General features: G+C 43.4%; 1 protein-coding gene across 4 annotated transcripts in view; it reads right to left on the bottom strand.

The window, feature by feature from the left end:
- Nucleotides 1–232: 232 nt before the first annotated feature.
- CEP41 (centrosomal protein 41) overlaps nt 233–27641 on the bottom strand; it is a 47134-nt gene continuing 19725 nt past the window's right edge. For all 4 annotated transcript variants that reach the window (XM_045495658.1, XM_045495659.1, XM_045495657.1 and 1 more), the window contains 9 exons: nt 19932–19979; nt 15586–15647; nt 13973–14042; nt 7933–8077; nt 6091–6242; nt 5381–5448; nt 4171–4285; nt 3480–3695; nt 233–2783 (listed from right to left, as the gene is read on the bottom strand). In XM_045495658.1, coding sequence (XP_045351614.1) covers nt 2635–2783; nt 3480–3695; nt 4171–4285; nt 5381–5448; nt 6091–6242; nt 7933–8077; nt 13973–14042; nt 15586–15647; nt 19932–19979 — 1025 coding nt within the window. In that variant the 3' untranslated portion in view covers nt 233–2634. The remainder of the gene's footprint in view (nt 2784–3479; nt 3696–4170; nt 4286–5380; nt 5449–6090; nt 6243–7932; nt 8078–13972; nt 14043–15585; nt 15648–19931; nt 19980–27641) is intronic.

The following is a 27641-nucleotide window of genomic DNA, read 5'->3' on the forward strand; positions in this document are numbered from 1 at the left end:
AGCAGCAACCCAGGCCTTCCTTCTGTCCAGAGAGCTAAGTTCGGTCCCTTACCCTAATTGGAAGGGCGTCCTGATTTTTTTTACGCGGAGAGTGTGTGCCTTCTTGGGAGATGCAGTGAAAAGAGGTATGCTTTCCAATCCCCTCCGTCTCATGTGGCTCCCCCAAATCGTCTTAACAGAGAGTGCGAGAGAAGTGGGCAGATCTCAGCATAGTAATAGCAAACAACAAATTAACAACTATGTACTTTAATCTTCAGCATTCATAATTGCACAGAGTGTCACGGATCACTTAAATAATACATGTCCGTTAATCTAATGAAGAAACCAGTCAAGTAGAACGTTTGGGACGGTCACTTGAGCATGTAAAAACTGTCTGCGAGTGACACTTAACACACAAAGAGCAGAAACAGAACAGGTCTTTGAGGGGTAGTTATTTAAAATCCTTACCAACAGGCAAAGCACCATGGAGAAACACACATAAATATATTCAACCTGCCAGACGCCTCAGCTAAACGCGCAGCGATTCTAATAGGTTTGGCTGCAGTGACTTTCCACATATATACAGTAGGTTCTAAAACACTAGGGGGGTTTGGTGATTGGAATGCAGTGTAGGAACAAAGGGGGCCTATCGTCACTTTCAGAACAGAATTGAGTGGGGAAATCTAAACTCCTGACCAGTCAACTTTAAAATGGCATAAACAGAACTTTGTTACAGAGAGAGATGGGTTTTTTTTTTTTTTTTTTCCCCTTGAAAACGTATATGTGTCATAAATGGCTGAAAATCTTGTCCATGCTAGGGGAAAGTTGAGGGTGGAAAAATTGGCATTTTTAAAAAATCTAAGCTGTAAAGAAAATAAAAAGCCAGAGCATTCTGGCATTAGCAAAAGGCTGAACTAAGTTCTCAGGCAATAAATTTATGGGGAAACATGACAGGCTCCTCATTAAAGCTATGTGTACGTTGGCTGAATTTTATACAAGATTCTTGAATCTTGTGGAAAATTGGGTACGGCTTGACATCTGAACAATGTCCCTGGTTTGTTTGATTTCTAAAGCATCGGAATATGTTGCACTTTGGAAATCAAGTAGAGAAGAATAAACACACTAAAACAGAACTGGGCTGAATCTTAAAGTTATTTTTCCATATGTCTCTATGAGATATTTATTACCTTTGTTTCTCTTACAAACTACGCACCCCCCCCCCATGCTAGAAATACTGCGGTGCCTTCTCTTTTTCCAGTTTTTTTTTTTTTTTTTTTTTTTTTGGTGGCGAGAAAATAGTCCCGTTAAGGCAAATCTTACCCAGCAGCGGTAACCACCTAAGGATAGGCAATTTTCAGTTGGCTTTTCAGAAGCTGGTTGCCATGACAAAGAGGACAATTTATTCCTTGGTCCCTTATCACAGCTACAGATCACAGACCATAAAAATTAACAAGGCTCTTTCCCTTTTCCTGATGATTTCGGAGTTCCTCATCCTTACCTGAGGTCTTTTGTTCCCCCAATTAAATGGAATGAATGTCAGTCATCTAGCAATTCAATTAATGCTGATTCAAAATTCTGGCCCAAACCAGAATCTATAATCACAACCTCCTAATCACAGCTCAGTCGTGAGAATGAAAAGTAAGCAGGAAATTGCACTAATTACTCAATTAGACTAATACTGTATTTTTAAGCCAGGGCTTAAAGGGGCTGTCGGCTCTGACAAAGGACCTCGGAGTCGTCCTCACCATGTGTGCCTGCAGTGGCCCGATTGAGGATGATGTTTTCAAGTGGCCATAATTTCTACCCATCTAAGACGGATGGACCTGAGCTGGGGAATGGAAATTTACAACCGATAAACTAACCATGAATGAGGGGCAGGTCGGGGAGGGCAGGGGGGGCTTCACTGGCTCTTAACACAGGCCCGTATAACGGACAGGGCTCTTCTGGAGGAAGCCGGTACCCCATGTGGAGGTGGCTGAGCACACGTCAGCACAGTGCTGGTTCCAGGAAAACATCTGGTGGGGAGCAGCACTCCGGAAGTGTGAGAGTGGCTCTAGCAAACCTCAAGATTGAGCAATGCTCAAGGTGCCAGCCTCCAAACTCACCACGGAGCCTGCGGTGTGTGCCGGGCAGAGAGCTCCTCAGCCAGTGGGCCCGCCCCTGGGGGTGGCTGAAAGCTGAGAATCATCCACCCCCAGGGACAGCTTCTGGGACTGCAAAGCCCACCTGGACAACCTCCACGAAGCCAAGAACAGCGAGTGAAAAAGAACTGGCTGGGAAGAACGTACCAGATGTGCCCGAAGAACTTACAAAACAATGCAGGATATGAACCAATATAAGCTGGACCTAAGTAGAAAGAAAGAAAAAAAAAAAAAAAAAAAGCCCCAAAAATTAGACTCTTTTTTCTTACTCAGGTTCAGAAACTTAAATATTCTGTAAACAATAGGGAAGACACTAGAGCCTGCCATGCCTCTGGTTTTTGTAACACTCCCCCCGAGTTGGATGCAGGAAGGGAGGCGGACACAGAGGAAGGAGGGCCCATCGCACATGGCGTCTCTTTCCTCTGCAGCAGTTGCTGAAAATGACCAACTTGGGAACTGCTCAGGGGTTCCGAAAGGAGACAAAGTATTTATTTGACTAAGACAGGCAAAGTCTTTACTTCCAGGGTTTGCCTTGCAGGTGGCCACTGCTGAGCGAGCGGGGATTCGGGGGGCCACCAGGGCCCCTGGCGGGCGGGTTCTGACCGCTGCGGGTGCCTGGAACCTTGGAGTCTCTTCCGGAGGCATTAGCTTGGCTCAGCCGGCCTGCAGGAGGCAAGAAAGCAGGGAGCAGAGCTGCAAGAATGACTCCAGGGACGATCTGCCAAGTATACTTTTAAGCTAATGAAGTCGTACGGTATAACCACTTGCAAGCTAATGAAGCCCTATTCAGCATCTACTCTAGGCTGAACCCTACTCTTCATCCTTGGAGGTAGGGAAGAGGCAGGGACAAAAGGAAGCCCAGAGAGCTTTTTTTTTTTCCCCGCCTTCCTCTCCGTTATCCCAACCAACTTAGTCTGGCCTTCATTTCTTCTTGGTAGAGACGGGTACAGGAGTGATTAGGGGAAAGACAAGAGAAAGTAGTGTGCTCAAGGGAAGGTTGGACGTGCTTTCAAGGTGCCCAGAAGCTGCAGAGGGAAACAAAACCTGCGGGAGAGGAAATCTAAGTGCCTCAGCTTAGCCTCTCAACTCAGCCTGAAATACATACCTTATCTGAATGATAAGTCCTTTCTCTCTATTGGCCATGCCTAATTCTCCCCACAACCTGGGATCACCTCCCCTTGCCCCCGCCCCTCCCCGCACGGCACCCGCACACTCCCCATGCCCTGCAAATAACGTAAGAATCTGAATCTAAGAGATCAAGCTTTTCATATGACGATATTCCAAGCCGCAAACCTCAAAACGTTCTACACAAAACGTTCTCTACCCAAATCGTTATCTCTACAGGTCAAAATATCTTACTAGGATGGTCCGTAGGACCCTGCTCCTCTTCCAGGTAATATTCTATCTTTTTCAAGTCTTCTGGGGTAAATCTCCATTTATTCTCAGCTGGTGGAGGCGGCACCTTGGGGCTGGATCGTTTCCGGGCAGAGCCAGAAGGAAGGGGCTGCTGGCAAGATGCTGGCAGGGAACCCGTAATCAGTCCTTCTGGGAATTTCTGAGCTAAGACTTTTAGACCTAGGTGTGGAAGAGCATCAGAAAAAGCGGCATTAACACGGTGAGGCTACGGTGAAACCTGGAAAGCTGGAAAGGAGCCTGCGTGTCTCCTGGTCTTTGGTCTGCTGGCCCAAGCCAACACAAGGACGTGAAATCTTAACTGCTTCGCCATTAAGTAAATTACACGAGAAACATGGTGGTTAGGTGGGATTCTGTGAATTCCACCAGAAATCCTTCTGCTCCAGTCTTCAGCCTTAAGGCTTGCTTACAGAGCCCTAAAGCAACAGCATTATTTCTGGAATTAAAAACATGTGCCGATGGAGCTAACGGGAAGTTTCACATAACTCCTGACCCCTTGCAGCCAGCACGGTTGTCTCTCTTTTCCAGAATTCTTAATTCTGCGCGTGGAGAGGAAACGGGTGACGGGGGAGGGGTTGAAGGACTCTGAGTCCAACTCTCTGTCTTTTCAGTCCGAAGCAGAATACAGCCCACTCACCTCCGGAAAGCATGAAGAGGTTCTCAAATCCCCGCTCACACATAGTGGTGGCCGCCTGGCTCGCCAGCCTCTCGTCGTCGTCGTACAGAATGATGATCTTGCCGTGAGCATTTTTCTAAGAGTCACATGAGTTAAGGTCCCCCCCCACACTGAGCTCAGGCTCCTAGACTCTAAAGAAACCCCCAGGGAACAAAGAACTGTCAAGGCTCCCCTTTCTGAGTTCAGAGAACGTCGGACAACCCCATCACCCCAGCAGTTACTGGATTTTTTCCTCTCGTGGAACCCACACAGGCGGGTAGTCTTATCTTTTAGAAACTAGTATTACCACGGTCCAAGACAGAACTAGCTCCCTGCTTGATGGCTTTTGATTCTTGTAGCTTCACAACCTTGAAAAGTTAAGTATTAACAACCTCCATTCCACAGGTGAGGAAATAGAAAAAAACCTGTGTGCCCCACGTGTCTACCGTGGCCTTATTTATAATAGTAAAAAAAAAAAAAAAAAAAAGGGGAACCACCCGAAAGCCCACTAGAGAGGAACAGTTTAGTAAATCATAGTAGAGTATATAAGATGAGATAATGTAGTGCAACCAAAACGGAGTTTATACAGAGCATGGGGAAATACACTGTACTACGGCAAGAGGAAGAGTCAAAATACTAAATTATATATATAGATGATTTCTACTCTGGTTTTCAAAAGAATATATAGAGGACAATCTGAAATAAAGTATGCAAAAAACATAATCGGAGTTGTTCAGTGGTGATTATCGGTCTTCCTTTTTAGATCTTCCCGAATTGAATTTATTTTCTATGTGTGTAATTTTTGTAGGCAAAAAAAAAAAAAAAAAAAAAAAAAAAAAAAAGTTAAATTTTAAGAAGGGAAAAGTTTAAAACAGAGGGAAAAAAATTTCCTTAAGTTTTACTTGGGAAAGCTTTCTGGGGGAAAAAACAAAAGTCTTCGGACTAACTCTCAATAGATCACAGCCTTTAACCTAATGTTTTTTGGCCCACGGCAGGATGGCTTAGAAACATCTGCCAGGATAGTCAGGATACTCAGCAAGAGCTAAGAACCCAAATTCTAAAATATGCTAAGTAAGCTAATTAATATCAAAGGTCCTTCACAGAGGTTTTTTCCCTAGGAGCATGATTCATGGCAAGTTCAACTCGTATAGTCCTCAAACCACCCAACTCCATAAAATGCAACAAAGGATACGTATTCAAGAATGTCATTTGAATAAGGGTTCATTGTCCTAGACAGAGTTGCGATTGGGTAACTGTAAGCTGCAGAGAGAAGAAAAAGCTTAGGACGTTTGTTGCTTTCTGTACAATTTTGCCCCAAATTCCTGCCTGGTTTAAACTTTAAGAGTTCAGGGGCGCCTGGGTGGCTCAGTTAGTTAAGCGTCTGACTTCGGCTCAGGTCATGATCTCGCGGTTCGTGGGTTCGAGCCCCGCGTGGGGCTCTGTGCTGCCAGCTCAGAGCCTGGAGCCTGCTTCGGATTCTGTGTCTCCCCCGTCTCTCTGCCCCTCCCCTGCTCACGCTCTGTCTCTGTCTCTTTGTCAAAAATAAACATTAAAAAAAATTTTTTTTTCAAGTCTAAGAGTTCAAAGAAATACAGTTTCAAAATCAATAAGCCATACACGTGGACACGTTTTCGAGAGAAAAGAAACAGGACACTATGAACAAAACATGAAGCTTTGTGTCACCGTTTCTGACATTTAGCACCAGGACCCAGGGCCATCTGAGAATGTCCCAAGCCTCTCTCAGAGCATTACGGTAGAGCCAACATACAGGTTCCCATGGTGGATTTGGTTAACACGTCACTTCCGGAATTGCTGACCCTGGGATGTGGCTCAAGCTGGCCTGGACTAAAGAATGGGCTCTGTTCTTGGGACTGAGATGCTAGAACGTCCCCTCTCTCTTACCTCCAACGATGTGGCACTGTTGGTAGGAATCTCTGTCTCGCACATCTAGCAGCAGGAAGGGGCAGTCGGGATAAGGTCGGTCTTTGGTGTTGGGCTCGGCTTTCTTCACTAGCCCTTTGTCTAGATCCAGTTCCCCAACACCACTGATGACGCTGCAAGTGAAAAGCAGGTCGTCAGAAACCACTCAGGGGTGAGGGGCTTCAAGGTCAAATGCGTTTCTTCAGAATAGCGAGAGTGCTCAATGTCTTTCAAAGGGCGCGTCAAAGAAAAAGGAAAATGGATATGGTGTCTCAGTTCTGTCTCTGAATGCACGACCCTATGAATTCCTATTCTATCACACTGGACCCCGAGGAAGGGACCCATGTGTCCGTATCACCTTCAGAGAAAGCACGTTAGGTCATTAGCATGGCCGAGGGGACAGAGACTGTAGGGCACATGCTGTCTCCAGCAACAAGAGCAGCATTCAGAGAAAAGAAAGAGGCCAACAGTTGATCTGATGGAATGTGAGGAGTGTAAGAAAGCAGAGCGAAAGGGGAAAGAATAAGGTGGATAGGACAGGAAACGCGGAGGCCTTCTATGTCCGTCATACGTAATACAAACCAACAGCAACGTTTTAATGTATTCCATCTACTTATAGGGTGACCTAGCCGATGCGTATTTTGAACCTTAATATCGTCAGTAGTTATCTGTACTTATTCCCAGGTTATAGGTCACAGCGGTGAGGTTGAAGAGGCTTCCAGATTTGGTGGCATTTGTATAACGAGACAGAGGAAAAACGAGGATCGAAGTGAGTTCACCATTGACAGTTCTGTTTCTAAGGTCGTAAGACTGGTCGCCGTATTCAGATTGGAGGCGAAATGTAGTAAAAACGCGAATCAAAGGAACAAGAGGAGTAGGCATTATGAATAAGACGGCAGGTAGTGAAATATCTGTATTGGAATGAAAAGAGGACTCCTGTCCCAGGCAACTGTGAAGGCTCGTGTGCCGGACCACACGCCAGCACGCACTGATGTCTCCTCTCCCGGCACAGCAAATCAAATCCTGCGTCTAAACCTGTTAAACGCTGTCACTTGATGCCACGGAGCGCATATTTCGTTGAACCAAAGGAGAAGAAAATCTGTCTCATATGAAACCGCGTCCTCAACGGAAGTCCCGTTGGTCCATCTCGTAAATGCAATTTTCAAGTTCTTGCGTAAAAGTAGTCACAGAAAAATAACAGCGGTACCGATGACAGCCATTCTTTCTCTGGGAGACCTGGTTTCTCGACTACAGTTGTTCTCGCCACTGTAGAAGGGATGGTTATGTGCGGAAAATCAGCACCGTCTTATAATCAATGCCTAGTGTTTGTGAGAAAAGGGTTGCATCACAGCAAGAAGGACCCATCACATGCGGTTTGCAAATCGACACCGAGGGCTGCTTCCCTGCTCCTTTGCACCTGTGTAATAGCAGAGTATGGTGTAGGGCACTCTATTTTTCTTCTGATCTCAGACAGGGTAATTATAAGCTGCAGCAGACAGAAAAGGGGGTGGGAGTGGGAATCAAAAGATAGGAGATGTAAAGCTGAGTCCTAATAGCAAACCTGCACACGGGAAGGCTGAGAAGAATGGAATTAAGGAGCGAAAATTAATGCTCTCCTATCAATATATTCTTACCTAAACGCACCGAGATGCTGTGAAAAGATTCAGGCGATGGCGTTTATATCAAGAGAAAATAGGGGGGCTGGGATGAAAATGTGGGACTTGACTACTGCCAGTCTGCTTCTAAGGCGATTATATCACTGAAACTGGTACCCAGGTTAGTATGAAGTAAAATACAGTGAAAACATGAATCTGATTAGCGTACCTCTGCAGAGTCGAGCGACTGGAATCCCCGGCTCCCACGCTGTTTGTGGACTGGACAGGGCTTGGCGACTGCTCCCCGGGGCTCCCCTTCCCGTTGGTCCTGGCACTGACTTCCCCATCGGGCTCCGAAGTCGCAGAATCATTGTCTAAAATTTGCAAATGAACAGGTATATTGGACCTCAGAGTTGATTTCCCTTGTCGGGCAGTCCCACTGAAATGAGGTCAAGGCAAGGAAATCCTATCACAGTGATTAAATTGTCCCCTAAGTTCTAACACGTAAGTTCTCAAAACGTAGTCGCGGATCCCAGGGGTCCCCAAGACCCTTTCAGGGGGACCTGCAAGGTCTCTTTTACCGGGTTGATATTTGCCCTCAGGGTGCCAAAGAAACAGTGGCTAAAACTGTGAGCGCCTTAGTAACACTCAGGGCAGAGGCACCAAGTTTGATTAGGAATTATCGTATTTTTTTCACCAACACGAATGCACTCAATTAATAAATACAGCGGTCACATTTTAGCCAGTCCCTGACGGAGCTGTGATAATAATTCTATTAAGTCTCATCTTTAAGTATACGCCTTTTTACCATTCTGTGTAATGACATTGGGGGCCCACATACGGTAAGTCTGCTCCATACCAAGATAACCAAGATACCACTGGGGCCTCGAGGGAAAGTGTTAGTGTGATTATTGCTGCTTTTGCCCTGCACACCATTTTTACCCGGAAGAAAAACTGACAGGAAAATTATAGTTACTTAGACTCGTGCACGTGGCAGACATTCTCTCAAAAATGATCTAAGTGAACTTGTCGTTTCAAGGAAAAAAAACAACTGATGGGCTCTGTTGTAGCGACTAAATCCTACCCCAAAATCAGAGTTTTGGAAACTAGCTGCCCTCAGGAGCTTGGGTGCCTCCCCGCGCTTCATGACTTTTCTGATACAACAGGTGATGACGTTAATAAGTGTGATTTTTAAAAAAAATTTTTTTAACGTTTATTTATTTTTGAGACAGAGAGAGACAGAGCACTAACAGGGGAGGGGCAGAGAGAGAGGGAGACATAGAATCGGAAGCAGGCTCCAGGCTCTGAGCCGTCAGCCCAGAGCCCGACGCGGGGCTCGAGCTCACGGACCGTGAGATCGTGACCTGAGCTGAAGTCAGAGGCTTAACCGACTGAGCCACCCAGGCGCCCCAATAAGTGTGATTTTTTAGATGTTGTGTAACGAACAAAATTTGTCAGTATTTGGAAGTTCTTCCTAACTCGGCGAATCAATATTTTCCAAGTGGCCAAAGAGTGAGGTTATACAATTATGCGTGGCTAAAAAGCTTCATTCAAAGTACAGGACAGACCAATGAGCTTAAGGTAATGGAATCCAAACTATGCACTGATCCGGTTTCAGATTCCACATTACAACTAACCTTTAAGAAGCTACCGGTTGTCAAGTTTCAGTACAGCCTCAAAGATGTGTATCCATAATTACCTGAAAGAGCTATTAAAAGATTCTCTCTTTTCAACTACAGGTCTGTGTGAGGCCAGATTTCCTTCGTATACTTCAATCCAAAGAGCATATTGCCACAGAGTGAACGCAGAAGATATGAGAATCGGCTGTCCACTCTTAAGTCAGACGCGGAGGTTTACAAGAAGATGGGAAACAAGGCCATGCTCAATAAACTTTTTGTTTGTTTGTTTTGGAAACACGGCTATTTTGCATTAAAATGCCAGTTATGCGTGTCATGGGCTTAATATCACTATTTGTAAGTGAAATAGTGAATACATATTTTTAAGCTCTCAGTTAAAATTTTTTAATGCCCTAAATATCGAAAGGGGGGCGCCTGGGTGGCTCAGTCGGTTGAGCGTCCGACTTCGGCTCAGGTCATGATCTCACAGTCTGGGAGTTCGAGCCCCGCGACGGGCTCTGGGCTGATGGCTCAGAGCCTGGAGCCTGCTTCGGATTCTGTGTCTCCCTCTCTCTCCGACCCTCCCCCGTTCATGCTCTGTGTCTCTCTGTCTCAAAAATAAATAAACATTAAAAAAAATTAAAAAAAAAAATATCGAGAGATATAATGCACCCACACCAAAACTATTTGAGGTCCTCGATAATTCGGAAGCGTGCGGAGGGAGACTGTACCAAAACGTTCGAGAATTTGCTGTTTCCACTGGTATGATGAGCGAAGAAAGAAAGATAAGAGGCCTCGTCATTAAAGAGGACACTAAAATTTATTTTTCATAGGATATAATCTACCTAGAAATTTCAGGAGAATCCTCTGAGAATAAGGGAAATAAGCATGCGCATAGATAAAAGCAACACTAATAGGCAAACAGTTTTTCCCACATGCCAATTAGAAAGGAACATGAAGAGCATCTCATTCCCAGTAACAACTGCAGATATAAGATATGTTCTCCTAGAAAACAGGACTATTAAGAAATGCAAAGGGCCCGTACAAACTTACATCCTTTATAGGTCTTAGACAAATTTTACTTGAGAGACATTACAGAAAACCTGAATGAAGAGAGTGACGTATCTTCACATTCCTGACTGGGTGACAAAAGTGAAACGATGTTAATCCTTTCCAAATTTCATTTTTAGTCCTAAAACAATCCCAATGGGGTTTTTGAAAAGCTTAAAGGGATTGTACAAATGAGAAGGAAAAAAAATATATATATATACACACATACGTACGTACATACGGGTAATTTGGAGAACATGTCTTACCGAATGGTAACATATGTGGCAAAGATAAATGATCAAAACAACGCTGAACCACAAGCCGGAACGACGGGATATAAGAGAGAACACAGAAACAAATCCCAGGATATACATAGAAGCTAACATATATTAAAGGTAACATCGCAAACGAGTGGGTAAAGGGAGAACACTTGCATAAATGGTGGTGGGATAACATGTCACCTCTCTAGAAAAATCAAATTTAGATAACCCCCTCACATCATATGCCAAAATACGTAACAAGTGGATTGATGTAGGGAGAAAACCCAAACCACCAAGCAAGGTAATAGAAGAAAATATAGGTGAATAATTTATCTTAGCTTGGCTTTTACGAGTCTAAGGCAATAAAGAAAGCACAACGCGAAAGGCTAATAGATTTAATCACATAAAGATGCAAACCTTGTGGATGTCAAAAATGAACACCAGGAAAATTAAAAGGTGAGTAACAAATTAGGAAAAATATCTATGACATATATGCATTAGAAAAGCTTAATATAGTGAATTTACAGAATTAAAAAAAATTAACTAGTGCTTTAGTTGGAAAAAGATCATGTGCACCAGGTAAAAATGCAAACAAGATAAATTTGTTAATATGGAAAGGAAGTCCCTTCCCACTCCTGACCTCTAGGCCCTCAGGCCCCCTCTTCCAAGGGAAACACCTGCACGTATTTATGCCTCCCTCCAGAAATAAAACAACTACGTACTTTTGCACATATTTTATTTCCTCCCCTTTTTACATATCAGGAGAACACTATCCATACTGCTCTACACTTAGGTTCTTGGTTTGGTCGTTGTTTTATTTTTACTTAACGATGGAGATTTGGATTTGCAACCTGCTCCACATGGTCAAGTGAAGCCTTTTCTCGTTTTCAAGGCTGTATTTGTTTCCAATGTTTAAAGAGACCCTAATACACGGAGCTTTTTCAAATCGGTAAAAGATGAGCGTTCCGTGAGAAAAAAAAGAATGGGGAAGGACAGGTAATGTTCTCAGAAGAAGAAATGTGTGTGGCCAATAATCGCACACATACACAAGGCTCAGTTTCATGCCCGGAGAGATTCAAAAGAAACTGATCAGATACTACTTTTGACCCATCAAGTTGGCAAGCACGTGCAAAAATGGTAATTCTTCGGCACTGCCTGGGATGGGGAGGAACAGGTCTTCTCATTTATTTGCTGGGAATGCAAACGGGGAGAACCATTCGGGTTCATTCGGGAATGCAAACGGGGAGACAGTGCGGAATCAGCACCTGAGCGTCTGAAAATGGTTCCGCCCTTTGACCATCCGCAGCAAAATTTATCTTCAGGAAATAATCAGAACCACACTCATGTTTACGTATTTACACAGCAGCATTATTTTAGAAAAGTGAAAAATCAGAAAAGCTGTCATGTCCGGTAGGAGAATAGTTAAATCAGTTATGGTATGTCCAAAGGACAGACATTATATGACGACACAACCTTTACGATCAAGCTTTTGAAGTCTATTCAATGACACAGGACAGCAGGCGTGATGAAATGCTAATCTGGAACAGCATAATTCAAAAGTATGCACAAAGAATATGGATTCGGGTGCGCAGTTAGGGGAGAAAGTAGAGGAAAATGTTAACAGGGATTATTATTTTAATTTTCTTCCTTACATGGTTTTTGCAATTTTCTAATTTTCTAGAAATATACTTTGAAGTCAGGAAAAAAACAATAAACATCACAAAAGGAGGTTTTTTCCCTCCTTCAAAAATAGCCAATATGCATACAATCTGTTCTACAGGCATTCCTGAGTGAGTTATTATTCTGTGCAGAGCACTAGAAAAACACTAATATTACTCACACATTATGGTGTCCTACTTTACAAGAGCCTATTTTGCTGTGCAAATTTATCTCAGAAGAGAAAATTGCATGTGCCCATATGTTCTGGTGCTGTAATCTCCATGAATTCAAGGACCACATCCAGGTACTTATATAACCAGGTTAAAATTGGGAGTACTTGTATGAGGAGACTCAATTATCTCTGTTACAAAGAACCCTTATTTCTCTGCCGTGTGAGAGGCATCTGTCAAAGATAAAATTCCTGTCTTTGTCAGATGCTCTTTATCCTCCCTAACAAAAACAAGCCCAGGGAAATGACAGTTAAGTTGCACAAAGCCAGTGTTCGAACTTCCTGAGAAACTGGTCTTGAAATCCGAAGTCAAATTCCTGGCCTGCAGCAACCTTAACGAAACATATTCCCCTTCAATAAACAGCCACACGTTGATGGTTGAGGGCCTCGGGATAGAATAAAGACCTTAACTCTGCGTATTCTTTTCACGACAGTGCCACTGAGAGGTTTTATTTTCGACTTGGCATTTAAGAAAGGAAACCTGGAGCTGGAAAGCTATCTTCCCAGCCCGGTCTCCAACCTAGCACCTACGCCTCCCCAGGTCATCGCCAGGCTAGATGACGCGATTCTCCAAACCCGCTCTCCGTGCCTTTGCTCAGGTTGCAAGACTCTCGCCCGTCACTTGCACCTGTTCAGATTCCACCCTCTGTTATGGTCCAGCTCACAGGCTTTAAGAAAGCCTCCCTGGGTTTTCTAACTGGAAAGTACCCGTCCTTCTTCAGAACTCCCAGAGCGAAGACCCTGGTTATGAGCGGAGACTCGCAGATTTGTATCCTACGCCCCTCCCTTACTGGCTGTATCCCCTTGAGCAAGCCGTTTAACCTCTGAGGCTTGGGCTTCTCATCTCTAAGCATTTGTTTCTTCCAGAGTTTCTGGTCAGGTGAAGTAAGAAAGCTGTGTGAAGTGCTTAGCGATGTATATTTAACGAATGATGACTTCTTTCTAATCCTGCATTATGAATTTCTGCCACGTTAGCAATTTCGCGCTTCTGTTCTCATTTTCCTCGCCCAACACGCACACATGCGCGGACATGTGCACACGCGACTACCAACTCCATGTGAGCAGGGCTGTGTCGTCTCTGTAGTCTCCTAGCACCTAATTCTGTGACCTGTACGTAGGTAGAAGGCACTGAAAATACCCGTTGAGAAAAAGTAATTGGTATATTAAACACACACAGAACGTTCCAAACCACGAAAACACACCAGCCAACCCACCACACAAAAAAAACATTAACAACTACAAATGTTAGAGCTGGAAAACCAGATGGCTTTTTAAAAGACAGAAGAATGAACAATTAAAGCACCAGAGAGCATGTCTCGGACGGTAACAATCTAATTACAAATAGATATATCGAAGTCCCAATTCCCTGTGGACACAAGAGCAAAAGTGGACAGGGTGAGAACTTCGGTCACACGGTCAATCGGTTATTTCCCCCACGTCCTCAATTCTCATTACCTTCTAGCCTTTGAATCTCTTCAGCTGTCACTTCCAGTGTTTGATCAGATAGGGAAGCAACCTGGATGACCTGATAGAAAAAAAGAATGAAATATGTAGATGTGTTTATGTTTGTTAGTCTTTAAACAGAGGCAATTCTGTCTTTAACAAAAGACGAGGAAACATCAAAGATCTCTTGTTTCAAGAAACTGTCAGGGTCCTCCACTGGAGACTAAATCTCAGGCCTCCTTACTTTTGAGGAGCGGGAATTACACCGCAGATGATCATTCCAGAAACACAGATTCGTTTAAAACATCACACAATAGGGGCGCCTGGGTGGCGCAGTCGGTTAAGCGTCCGACTTCAGCCAGGTCACGATCTCGCGGTCCGGGAGTTCGAGCCCCGCGTCGGGCTCTGGGCTGATGGCTCAGAGCCTGGAGCCTGTTTCCGATTCTGTGTCTCCCTCTCTCTCTGCCCCTCCCCCGTTCATGCTCTGTCTCTCTCTGTCCCAAAAATAAATAAACATTGAAAAAAAAAAATTAAAAAAAAAAAAAAATCACACAATAAACTTAAAAGTCCAAAAGGATAATAGGATAATTCAGGACAAAAAACATGCATAAATGGTCATACACATTCCAGTCCCAACATAACACACAATACTTAACCGTGACAGAATTGAATCAGCAATTCGACATTCAATGAAGAAATCAATGTCTTATGAATATATATATATATATATATATATATATATATATATATATTTTTAATGTTTATTTACTTTTGAGAAAGAGAGAGAGAGAGCGGGGGTGGGGGGGGAGGGACAGAGAAGGAGAGGGAGACACAGAATCTGAAGCAGGCTCCAGGCTCCATGCTGTCAGCACAGGGTCCCGATGCGGGGCTCGAACTCACAAACTGCAAGATCATGACCTGAGCTGAAGTCAGACGCCCAACTGACTGAGCCACCCGGGTGCCCCTGAATGTATTTATCACAACACAGTATCCCTGCCCCCCCCCAACGGTTTTTAAAGCACTTTTCACAGCTCAGCTCCTAAGACCCATGATCCACCACGTCAATGAAACTCTAGAGACCAGAATTCTAGATTCGAAACATGAAATTAAAGCGTGCAAGGAAAAATACAACCTAAACCATAAATGTGATGATTTAAAAGTAGAATGCACATTTTACTTTATCAAATTCTTATCAAAGAAGATAGCTCACACCATCCTTGAATGAGCACACACAGCACACCTCTTAATCCTCCCATGGATGAAATGTACAGACAAAAGAAACCCTTCTGCAAATATTACCTAGAGTGGAATTTAGAAATAGTCACATAGGGGCGCCTGGGTGGCGCAGTCGGTTAAGCGTCCGACTTCAGCCAGGTCACGATCTCGCGGTCCGTGAGTTCGAGCCCCGCGTCGGGCTCTGGGCTGATGGCTCAGAGCCTGGAGCCTGTTTCCGATTCTGTGTCTCCCTCTCTCTCTGCCCCTCCCCCGTTCATGCTCTGTCTCTCTCTGTCCCCAAAATAAATAAATGTTGAAAAAAAAAATTAAAAAAAAAAAAAAAAAGAAATAGTCACATAAACCGGCATTCATTAGAGTCTTTACCCCAATGGGAAGATCGCTGAACTTACCAGCTGGGCAAAAGTTGTAACTTTCAGTCTCTTGAAAAGCTCATCTTTTTTGTATCTGTAATCTGAAAAGCAGGATAGGACAAATAATTTTGCAGGTATATTTTTCTTTCTTAGAGGTACTCGTTCTGTCTAGTTGTCGAGTTACGTGGTATGATTTTCAAGTTATTTATATGCTTTTACATATGTTATCTAATATTTGATCCTCATGACATCCTCGGAATTAAGTGTGGCAGGTATGATTATCATCTCTTCATTTTCTTCCCCTTTGCTTCAGCTGGTAGGAGGCCTAGAGTTGAGTTTATAAGCCACCCTTTTGTGTCTAGTGACTTTACCCCTTATGTCATTTCATCCATTTGCCATATTCCTTTTACTCGGCTATCTCTCTTTGGACCGTGTTGTCTTGCATGCATGTTGTAAGCCACTTTCAATCTTTTGCAGAACAGAGCAAGGAATAAACGTCTGCATCTTACAGATGAGGACAGAGACCCAGAGAAGCTGAGTTGCCCCAGGTCAAACAGTTGGTGAGACATTTACACCCTACTATTCTAACCCTGCCTCAAAGAGAGAACAATTCTGTTCCTGAGGTTACAAATTACACTGGAGACACGGGACAACCTTTTTTTCTCCCCGGGGTACAATGCTGGGCACAGAGTTCTTATGCCTGGTCCTGATAATCTTCTCTATCAGTTTCTCTGCATTTCCACCTTCAGTAAAAATCCACACGCTCAGTTGTACGAGATGAAAAAGTTCCCGAGATCTATCATGCAGCTGTGTGAACGCACTTAACACTACTGAGCCGAACACTTAAAAACAGTGAAGATGGTAAATTTTATGTTATGTGTGTGTGTGTGTGTGTGTGTGTGTGTGTGTGTGTGTGTGTTTTACCTCAGTTAATTAAAAAAAAAAAAATCATGCTAAAACATCCATATTTATTCTGCGCTATCTTTCTGGTTCTGACTCATAACTCAAAAGGGGGTACTTCTGCACTTGTCTTGTTAACATTTCTTCATACCACATTTGAATGGTCGTTTTGAAATTTTAGCCAACCTCACTTGATCTAATTAATACCTGTCCCGTGGAGGCATGCTAAAAGTTAGCTTCCATGCAATTTTCTGAAGATGACTGCCGATTCTAAAAAATTTTTGGCATTGAACTCCCCCCCACCCCCTACACTCCACTACTCTTCTCCATTTTCACATTGGTGGTCACGACTCCTCAAGTATTGCCACATTATTTCAGAATCATTAAAGGTTAGATGGATAATTACTATGGCCTTCACAGCAAAAAAAGTCTCCTAAACCAAGACTCCTAGCAACAAAGGAAAGGATTAGAAGTATTTAAAACGATTTACCTGGTGTCACTAATCATTTCCGTGAATTTTCTAAAAACGAACACACAATGAACACTTTGGAGGATGATGTTAGCTTGGTTTACCAAACACTTTACGAACCATGGTCAGGAAATAACAGTACGTTAAAAACTAGCCTTCTGTAAATATATCAAGACTGACTGTTACAACGAATTAAGGCTTCTCTGTTCTGAGACGCCTCAAAGAGAGCGATGTGGCTCACAACGAACCACTACTTCTAGAAAATTCTCAGGGTAGCTTCCTCTGGACACAGCAAGGTAACAAACCTAGATGCAAAGGACCTTCCAAGACTCACCAGGATGCAGCCCCAGCAGGTTGGGCAGAAGCTTGCAAAAAAATCCAACTGAATAGCTACAGCATTCCTCTCAGTCACCACCGATTTGCCCACCAAAAGCCACTCACGTAAGTCAGAATGGTGATAAGTCAGCCAAGAAAGAGAGGCAACAGCTTTCGAGGGGTTTGCACTGCGGCATTCGCCCACTGATCTTCTTTTGGTACAGTTACAAAGTTTGAAATACTTCCCCAATTCTTCACATGCGCAGTACAAAAGGTACACATGCAAATCCCCTTTGACTACGTACAGATGATCTCAAACCCAAACCAGGTTCTACCACATTCTACCCATTGGCATTTCTAGTACCCTCTAGGCACTAGATGCCCCACTGTGCATTTAAGCCTGCACTCTACATACCTGGTTCTTGTTTAGAAGGACAGCCATCACTGGGACTTTCTGACATTATTACTCAGAGATAAAAGATCAAACTAGACGTCTGACAGTAAGTTTTAAATGTTATGGAAAAGGATGACTGGGAACACTCTGTCAGCCCGTCCTTGCAAGGGCGAACAGAGCTTTAAGAATGGAGCCTCTGCTCCCATCGTCGCTCCCCAACTCGGGGATGGAGACAAAAAATCCGAGTTGCAGATCCGTTATCAAGGTCTTCTTCTCCAGTAAGTCTGGAGTCTAAGGCTGACTCTCTCGAGTTACTGGAAGGACAGAGACCTGACTATCTAGGATGCTTCACGCTGGTGTCATCTAACCACCAGAAGCCAAGAATAGGCTTTGTGCGCGGTCAATCGGCACAGGGTGTCTGTTTTCTCGAGAGAGAGTTGAAAGAAGATTCAGGTTACAAAGGAATTCTGCGTTTTCAGGGTTCTGTTAAAACACGTTATTAGCAAAGGGAAGCTGGGCTCACAGGGGAAGACAAATCAAAGGAAGTAACAGAACAAGGTTTGTGATTTCACAGAAAGGCACGGCATCTAAGGTAACCCGAGAAAAGTGATGGATCTAGGGTGTCATGAAACAAGGCAATATTCTCCTCCCTTTCGACCCAAAAGAACATCTACAACAGAAAATGGGAAAAGAGAAGGAAATAGCTTCCAAAACGTAGATCTCAAACCAGAATCTGAAGTAATTCTAGTCGGGGAATCAGCACAAACTGTGTGTGAAACAAGGTGAGAGGGGCCTCCTGTCTTACTAAAAGGAAGGGCGAAACTTCTAAAGAGGGAAGCAAACATTTTCAAGGACTCTATTCTAGAGGTATTTGGGGGGCGGGGGTGGGGTGGGGGAAGAGAAGCTCCATTTAAAGTTTAGATATTAAAGAAATCCCATTGCGCTTTTAAGAAATGTTTTCAACAGGGCTCGGCAATCTGGGCGGAACGGGGCGTTTTCAGGGGACAAATTTTGGTGTGGACGTGAGAACTTACGCTAAGCTACGAGTGGACAGAGGAGGCCAAAGGGGCCCTCAGACCCAAACAGAAGCAGGCCGGCTGAACTTTACCTGCTGTGGATGAATTACGGGCGACGACAACGAAGCATGGGTGAGTAAATGAGACTTTTTTTCCTAGTTGCAAACGTGACGGCATACTTAAAATATGTACACTTGTGTCATGTATAATGGAACAAAGCGATAACATCTAATAAAAAGGACCCGAGAAGAAAAGGATACTGTGACGTGACACATTAAAAACCACATGTCTGGAACATTAGCCCTCATAGCTAGACGTGGCAGATAACAGAGTCGGCATAAAGCTGTTCCTGAGTCCACACTGATGGCCGCGGTTTCTCGATACCCCAGCAATTCAAAAGAAGCAGAAACATTATCATTTAAATGAAAAGGTCTGCTGTGTAATAACAGAAGTTCTGGTGAATTCTGGATTTGTAGTATTCTCTTCCCAAAAGATGTCTATCACCAGAGGGAAGTCCTGAACTGTCAACCATCAGAGTGGCTCTTTACTACCGTCAGCTAAATATTCCCCTGTCACGGGGCTCTTCTGCTGAGGATACGAACAAATCCGTCTTAGAAAATAGATGTTCCTGCTTCTTTACTTCTCGCCTCGATGTGTACACTTTACATCTATTTTGGACACAGAATGAAAAATTATGCTTTTGTGCAAGGGTAATGCACAAAATGACTAGTAGCATATCTTTGCAGATGAGTAGTTTTTAAAAAGGAACGCATGAAATATGATTTTTAATTAAAGGAAAGCAGAGACTGCAATGAATTTATAAGGCATGGCACCGCTTTAAGCTTTCTCCCTCACTCCTCTGTGTCTTTCATGGATACCGACTAATTTATACACACAAGGATGTTATAAAATAAGAGATAATATTATTCCCATCTCAGGTATAGAGCAAACTAAGAAAATGGGAAAGATCATGACCTTGGAAAAGGTCGTGGAGACTGCAGTACAATGAAACCAGAAGCTTGGACTCTCGCTGCGTAAGTAGAGCTCATTCTACATTCCAACACTAACATCTCCTAAGGGATGGAAGTCGGGCAGAACTTGGCCCTCAAGCAACAACCTTAGCAGCTGGCCGGGACGGTACACGGCGTTTCCCACATCCTTCTAGGCACCTGCCAGGCTCACCCACCTCCCACAGCTCTCTGTGCTGTCAGCTGTAGGGAAGGGTTAAGGTTGTTAATAACCGACTTCTAGATGGGCTCCATTATCCCAAACCTTCAATAGGGTTACTCACTTTTTTTGATCTCTTCTAGCTTCTCAGTGTATTTAGTCATGCTGTTACCTAAAAAGAGAATAAGATAGGCTTTTTAACGGAAGAAAATGAGTAACTCTGTAAAAACAGAATGGAGTACAAGTGTTCCCTAAGCCTCCCTATCCTGTTCTTACAGAACTACAGTAGGCAAATGGGCCACACATACTTAAGAGTCTTTTGGATTACACAGCATCATTAAGCGATGAGGAATCAAGGAAAAAGTTTTGGCCAAATAAACATGAGGCAGTACGGATGATCACTTTATACATAAAAAAATTTTTAAACACTTATTTTTATTATTATTTTTAATGTTTATATATTTTTGAGAGAGAGAGAGAGAGAGAGAGACAAAGCACAAGCGGGGGAGGGGCAGAGAGAGAGAGGGAGACACAGAATCCGAAGCAGGCTCCAGGCTCTGAGCTGTCAGCACAGAGCCCGCCGTGGGGCTCGAACTCACCAACCTTGAGATCATGACCTGAGCTGAAGTCAGATGCCTAACCGACTGAGCCACCCAGGCACCCCTGTAATTTTTTTTTTCAAGTCAAGGCTTTCCTCCTTTTTTTTTTTTAAATTCCCCCATAACCTTTTCGTGGGGAAGATGTGCAGAAGAGAAGGAAAGAAGCAATGATCTCTGAATGTCTAAAATGTGCCACTGTGGCTACCCAAGCAATCCCTTGTGCTGCACTTAGTCTTTGTGGTTTCCCTCGCTTTCCTGAACTTGGTCTTCAACTATTCATGCTGATGTTGCAGCCTGAACTAGACCACACAGTCTGTGCAGTAGTATTCATCACGGATTTGCTCTGCTGAGAAGTAAGAGCAGATTCCCACCACTGCGGAGAGCACCCAGCCCTCGTGTTCTACAGCCTGCTTCTACAATACCAGGCTCTCGCCAAGGTGGTTTGGAGAGTTTCCACACCCTAAAACTGGGCCAGGATCGTTTTGGTTTCCGAAAGAACTGAGGTCTAGTTCCCAAGCGAGGGGCTATTATTTTTTACTGGGCATGCTTCAGTTTGATTCAGTTCAACACAGCAAGCTCTGCCTGGCATTTGAAAGAAAGGTACAGCAAAAAGGGAAAACCTGTCAAAAAGAATTTCTCATTTCTAAAATCGCGCTCCTAACTTTCAAGCCTTGAGAGGGGCTCGTCAGATTCAGTCCCAACTTCAGATAAAAGAAACGCTTCCAGTTAATGGCGTGGACTGATGTTGTTAAGGACCATCCTGAACTTTTCTGCACGGCTGAGGTCAGAGGTAGAGAAAGAAAATTCTTGCTCTGAAACCCAAAATACCTTTTCAAAAAACAACTTACATCACGTTAGTATTAAATCTTCACTTACGAATCCATCCGGGAATAAAATTCTGCTGGGTTAAAATTTTTTTTTTTTTTTTTTTTTTTTTTTTTTTTTTCCCGTCTGAAGACACAACTCTCCGAATCAGGACAGAGCAGGACTTGGTGTAGTCCTGGAGTCAGGCTGTTGCAACCTTCCGAAAGCTCAGAGAGACATGACGGTAGTCAGGGCCGCGGGAAGGCCTGAGCCTTCTCAAGAGAGGCACTAAAAACGCCTAAGAGGTCCAAATAGCACCACAAACCAAGATTGGCATCAAATATGATCTTTTCTAGGTTCTTCAGACTGGAATGGATCTGAGATGGGACCAGATCTCCGGAGGGAACCAGGAATTCCTCCGGAACCTACTTCCCTCTCCCCCGCAACTTTGACCTGAGGCGGGAACCCCCCCAGTCAGCAGGGTAAGGGAAGAAGTGAGCTCTTCAGCGACCCGCCATCTTCCTCGTCAGCTATTGTACATCATAGCTTTTGGTTCCGCGCTCCCGAGATCCTACATTTGCGTGTTTTTGGCGTGGCAGTTGGTTTCTTTTGGCTAGGGCAGCTTCAGGCAGTCTCCTCACAGGAGACTGAGGTGCAGAAGAGATGACTGATTTGCTCAATGACACAGCAAATTAGTAGCTAAGCCAGGATTAATATTCCCCACCTCCTTGTTTGTAACACGGCTCACAAAAACAACACCACTTCTCTAGTTGTGTTGGTTCAAAAACACGGTTTCACCGTGAGGTCAATACGGAGGGAGTGTTACTTCCCTAACAGGGGCAGGTGGGAACCATTTTATGCTCTGAATTCCCCAAGGCATACCGCGCATGGAAAACAACAGCCAGCCTTATTATATGGTCTTTATTATCAAAACATTACATTTCCAATCTACAGTGGAGTCCACTTCTCCATCAATTATCAACATTTTCGGACTCTTCCCCCCCCCCCCCCCCCCGCACTTCATCTTTGTAGCAACAGAGCCTCACGACAACCCAGTGAGGTAAGGCTGTCACTCCTCCTGTTTGTTTTTTCCACCGAAGGAGAAGGCAGGGAAAACAGTCTTTTGCAGAGGTGTACAAATACTTGGCACAATTAAGAACAGATCTGAGAGGGCTACCGAGAAGAAGGTCTTTTCATGACAGACATTCATTCTGTCCAAGTAGAGGGGGAAAAAAGAAAATGGAGGATGTCTGCATTGTTTCAGCTGGAGGAAGACCTGGGGATGGCCGACTCATCGAGGCAAAAGGAAAAAAAAAGAAAATCCTTCAAAACGATGGTAGAAAGTACGAGATCTAGTATTTTACCCTCCTTCATACGCTGCTTGTATCTTAACTACACAGCTTATCTTACTGGATCTAATTGCATCTGAAAGCAGGTTTCTGACTACCTCTTAAAAAGGCCAGAAGTGAGTCAATTCCATAATTGGCTTATTTATAAATGCAGCTTTGTTTTATACAAGAGGAGTCTAAAAGACTATCGGCAAACCAGTTCTTTTTTAACTGAAATTACACGTTGCTGCCAGATAAATTTTCCTAGACAAGACTTTGATTAAAAAAAAAAAACAAAAAAAAAATGTCAGCGGCTCCCCGCTGCTTCGTGACTGAAGTTTAAACTCCTTGCTCCAGAGCTGAAGGCGCCGACGTCTCACCTGCCTCTTCAATCTTGCCTTAATTACTAAACTTGACAAAGTCTGCGTTGGTCTTCTGTTCTCTAACAGGTCATCTTGTCCATGTAATCATAATAGCTCACCCAGCTGGAAGTGACCTTTCCCTTCTCTGAACTTCTCCAGCACTCAGCTCCCCACTCACAAGGCATTTATCATCGCGCCGCCTTATTTGTGTGCAAGCCTTATCTACCTTCTGATACGGACAGCCAAAGGCTGTTTACGCGCGCGCACACACACACACACACACACACACACACACACACACACACACAGAATCTCTCTCTCTTCCGCTGTCTAGCACGAAAGGCACTCGGAGTCACTGGCTAAGTGAAATTTACTATGAAGACGTATTGTCTGAAGAATCCTTATAATAAATTCTTTTACAACACAAATAATCACATCCCAATTTGGCTTGGGTTTTTGTCCACCTGATTTGCTTTAAGCTCTGCACGACCTGATCTATTACCACCCATGTATGTACGATCTGTGTGACATCCATATTGTTTCAAGACTCAGGTAGCCTCGAAATGCTTAAGGTGCTATTTAGCTTCTACTTAGCTTATAAACCCAACTCTATCAATAGTGTTACGCAAAGACAGAGTACAATCGATAAACTGGGTGACTCATTCATGAGACTTTTTCCCTTTGTTTCCTTATTATTTAATAACATTATTTGTACTGAGCCGGTACGAAAAGCAAGTGATTCTGAGCAGCAGTAATCTAAAGTGGGCAAGATTTATAAGGCACGAACTCAGTTGCTAAGAGACAACTCCATTGCTTTATTTTTCTTCAATATTTCCCTCCTCTCCGGAGAAGTTCTTTTGGCTCAGAAGGAGCAGAAAGCGTGAAAAGAGGCACAGTGGTCCTTTGTTAATCTCAGTAAGTTATATGAGTATATAGTGCTTTCTGCTTTGTAAGAGGCTTTCACATACATTTCTTCCTTTGACATAAAAAAAAGGACAGAATTAAATACCAAATAAAAATGAAGAGTACCTAGGCCGTAATGAGTTTGAGTGCTTAAGACCAAGGCTATTAGCAAATATTCAGGAAAAGTAAAGACTAAAGAAGAAAACAGGAAACGACTAGCTTGTGGGGAGAGAACAAGAGTAATGTGAATTTACAAAAAAATTAACAACAAGGCTAGAAAAGACTAAGTGGAGGAAATCTAGAGAATTGTAGGAAACTGAAGACATTTCAAATATGAGACTGCATCTAGACTGAAATGAGGGGATAAACGCAGGCGATAAAAGAGTGTGGGACACTGACAAAGGGAGAGCCCTGTGGTTTGGCAAGTGTCCCTGAATCGGCCTGCAGTGCTGCAGAACGGAAACCCACAGAGGGTGCTTGAGAATACACAAGAGCCCTGCGGTGGAGACTGAACAAAACGCCGTCAGGGATTTCATCGGAAGCGTAATCCATTCATGGCACAGTCTGGCAATGCTGGGGAGCGGGTAAGACACACCCAGGCACCTATGGAACAAAAGAAATATTTGAAGTTCAAAACAATTCTGCTATTTCCCGCCATGGCTATACATCAGTGTTTGGGTTTAGAGGAGAAGTGGAGTCAGAAGCATAGAAATCAAAAATAATCTTTACCCAGGAGGAAGATAGCAGTCTTTGAAGAACTCAGGAGGTGATGTGGGTGAAGACTGGAGATACCACGCAATTCTTGATTTCTTGTGATTAACTCTGAATTGCTCACTGTTTGGTAAGAAAAGATTAAAGACTCATCTATTTAGCCTAGAAATGAGGAATGTTCACTCATACCTGTGCCTATTTCTCCTGCTGTGACTGCGGACCTTAAAAACCTACCACTCGGGCTATAAGGTTATTCTTGGGCTCCCTTAACCAGGACTCCTCACCCTTCGCACCTCTTGGTACCCATACAAGTGGTAACATTTGAGTAGAATGCTGACATAGACGCTGGCTGTCCCAGGCCGATAGCTACCCAGAGAGCTAAAGGGACATAGATCGTGGCACGTCATAGGCCACGGCACATCAGGTGGATACTTTCTCTCAATACACAGGGAGGTGAGTCATAAGAATGCACAGAAAAAACATGAAAATAAAATCCTCCCCTGAAATTGACTTTAAAATAATTTCTAAATTTGAAACAACAAAAAAATCGAACACTAGAATAAGATTTCTCTCCCACACTGACTTTAAAATACTTTTGAGTTTTAAGCAACGAAGTACACTTTGGCCCTTCCAAAAGCTATTATAAAACTGGTTTGGGAGACTTCTGCCTCCAGGAAGATGAGTAGGTGTACTTTTCTCTACTCCCCCAGCTAAGCACAACAAAAATACTAGACCACTCAGTAGATGGGAGGAAGTATTGGCAAATCATCCTTCTGATAAGGGCCTAGTACCCAGAATACACCAAAGAACTCTTATAACACAATGATTAAAAAAAAAAAAAAAAAATTAAAAACCAGGCCAATGATTTGAACAGAGAGTCCTCTATGGGAGATACACAAATGCCGGTAAGCACATAAAAAGGTGCTCCACATCATTAGTCATTAGGAAAATGCAAATCAAAACCACAATGCGATACCCCTTCACATCCGCAAAGATGACTATAATCAAAATGACGGACAGTAACAAGCATCGTCGAGGACGTGGAGAAAATAGAGCCCTCCTACATCACTAGTGGGAATGCAAAGTGGTGCAGCTGCTTTGGAAAACGGTTTGGCAGTTCCTCAGAAAATTAAACACAGAGTTACCACGTACGGTCATCCGTGACTCCTAGGTATAGAACCAAGAGAATTAAAAACATATGTTCACGCAAAAATTTGCACATTAATGTGTATAGCCGCGTTATGGCCAAAAAGTATAAACAATCCACATGGCCCTCAGCTGATGACTGGCTAACCAAAACGGGGAAGATCTATACAACAGAATATTATTTGGCGGTAAAAAAGACCGAAGTGTTGATAGATGTTGCAACAGAGACGGACCTCGAAAACATCATGCTGAGTGAAGCCAGACACAAAAGGCCACATATTACAGGATTCCATTTATATGAAATGCTCAGAATAGACAAACTCGTAGCTACAGAAAGTAGGTTAGTGGTCACCAGGGACAGGAAAAAGTAAGGAATGAGAAGTGATTGCTATTGGATATGGGCTTTCTTTTGGGGGTGACAAAAATGTCCTGCAATTAGACAGTGATGATGGTGTCACAACCTTGTGAATGTACTAAAAACCTCTGAATTGCTTAAAAGGTTAAAAGGGTGCATTTTATGGTATGTAAATTATACCTCAATTTAAGAAAATAACGTATCAGTGCGCCTGGGTGCCTCAGTCGGTTAAGCATCTGGCTTTTGATTTCAGCTCAGGTCATGATCTCACGGTTGTGAGAGGGAGCCCCGGGTCAGGCTCTGCACTCAGTGTGGAGCCCGCTTAAGATTCTCTCTCCCTCTCCCTCTCTAAAAAGAAGTTAAAACAAAAAAAAAAAAAAAAAAAAAAGAAAAAGAAAAGAACGTATCAATTATAAAAAAGATTGAATAAAAAAAAAAACCCCAAACCCTGGACATTATGTATAAAATATAAGAGAAGACTGATAGGTTGGAAAGAGGAAGGCAGACTGGCTAGAGACCTCGGGACCCAAGAATGGCATAATGGTTGAGTTACTTAGCTTTTTGTTTTGTCTGTTTGTCTGTCTGTCTGTCTGTCTGCTTGCCTCATATATCTTAGACTTAGAGCTAAAGAAGCCAGCAATCCAGAAACACCAATGGACAGACAAGGAAAAAAGAATCCCCATCAAAGCCTGCTGTCCCCGCCCAAAGGACTGGGAAAGGGGCAGCCTAGCAAGCCAGAAAACTGTCAGACAATAACTGCTTTTACTCCAGCCAAACACCACCCTCACCTGGCAGCAAAGGTCAAGTGGGGAGCCTTGATTTCCATCCTTGCCGGGCTATGATGTGGTGCCATCAAAGTACGGAAAGAGGATCAAGAAGGTGGGGCTGGAAAAGTGCTCAAAGATACAATGGCTGAAGACTCCTCAGATCTGACAAGAGACATAAACCTATAGATGTATCTAGGAGCCAAGTGTGAATGCCAAACAGGATAACCCAAAGAAACCCACATCACGATACATCATAATCAAACTTTTGAAAACTAAAGAAAAAAGAATCTTGAAAGCAGCAAGAGAAAAAATGGTATCTTTACCTATATAAGAAAAACAGTTCAAATGACAGCAGATTTCTCATCAGAAATCATGGCAGCCAGAAGGAAGTGGCACGGTATTTTTCAAGTGCTGAAAGAAAGGAATTGTCGACCGAGGCTCCCACACCCAGAGAAAATACCCTTCAGGAATGAAAGGAAACCAAGACATTGGGCAGATGAAGGAAAACTAAGAGAGTTTGTCACCGAAAGACTTGCCCTAAAGAATAGCTAAAGAAAGTTCTCTAATTGGAAAGCAAAAGAAGGAACCTGGGAATTTCAGGAAAGAAGAAAGAATACAGAAAGCAAAAGTATGGGTATATACATTTTTTTTCAAGTGCCTATGGGATATACACCAAGATAGACCATATCTTGAGTAATAAAATGGACAACGATGCATTAAAAAAAAAAAATCAAAACATACAGAGCATGTCCTCCAACCACAATGGAATCAAACTGGAAATCAAAATAACAAGAAAATCTCCAAACACTTGTAAACGAAACAACACACTTCTAAATAATCCATGAATCAAAAAAGGAAG

This window comes from Leopardus geoffroyi, chromosome A2 (genome assembly GCF_018350155.1).
Source record: "Leopardus geoffroyi isolate Oge1 chromosome A2, O.geoffroyi_Oge1_pat1.0, whole genome shotgun sequence".
NCBI lineage: Eukaryota > Metazoa > Chordata > Mammalia > Carnivora > Felidae > Leopardus > Leopardus geoffroyi.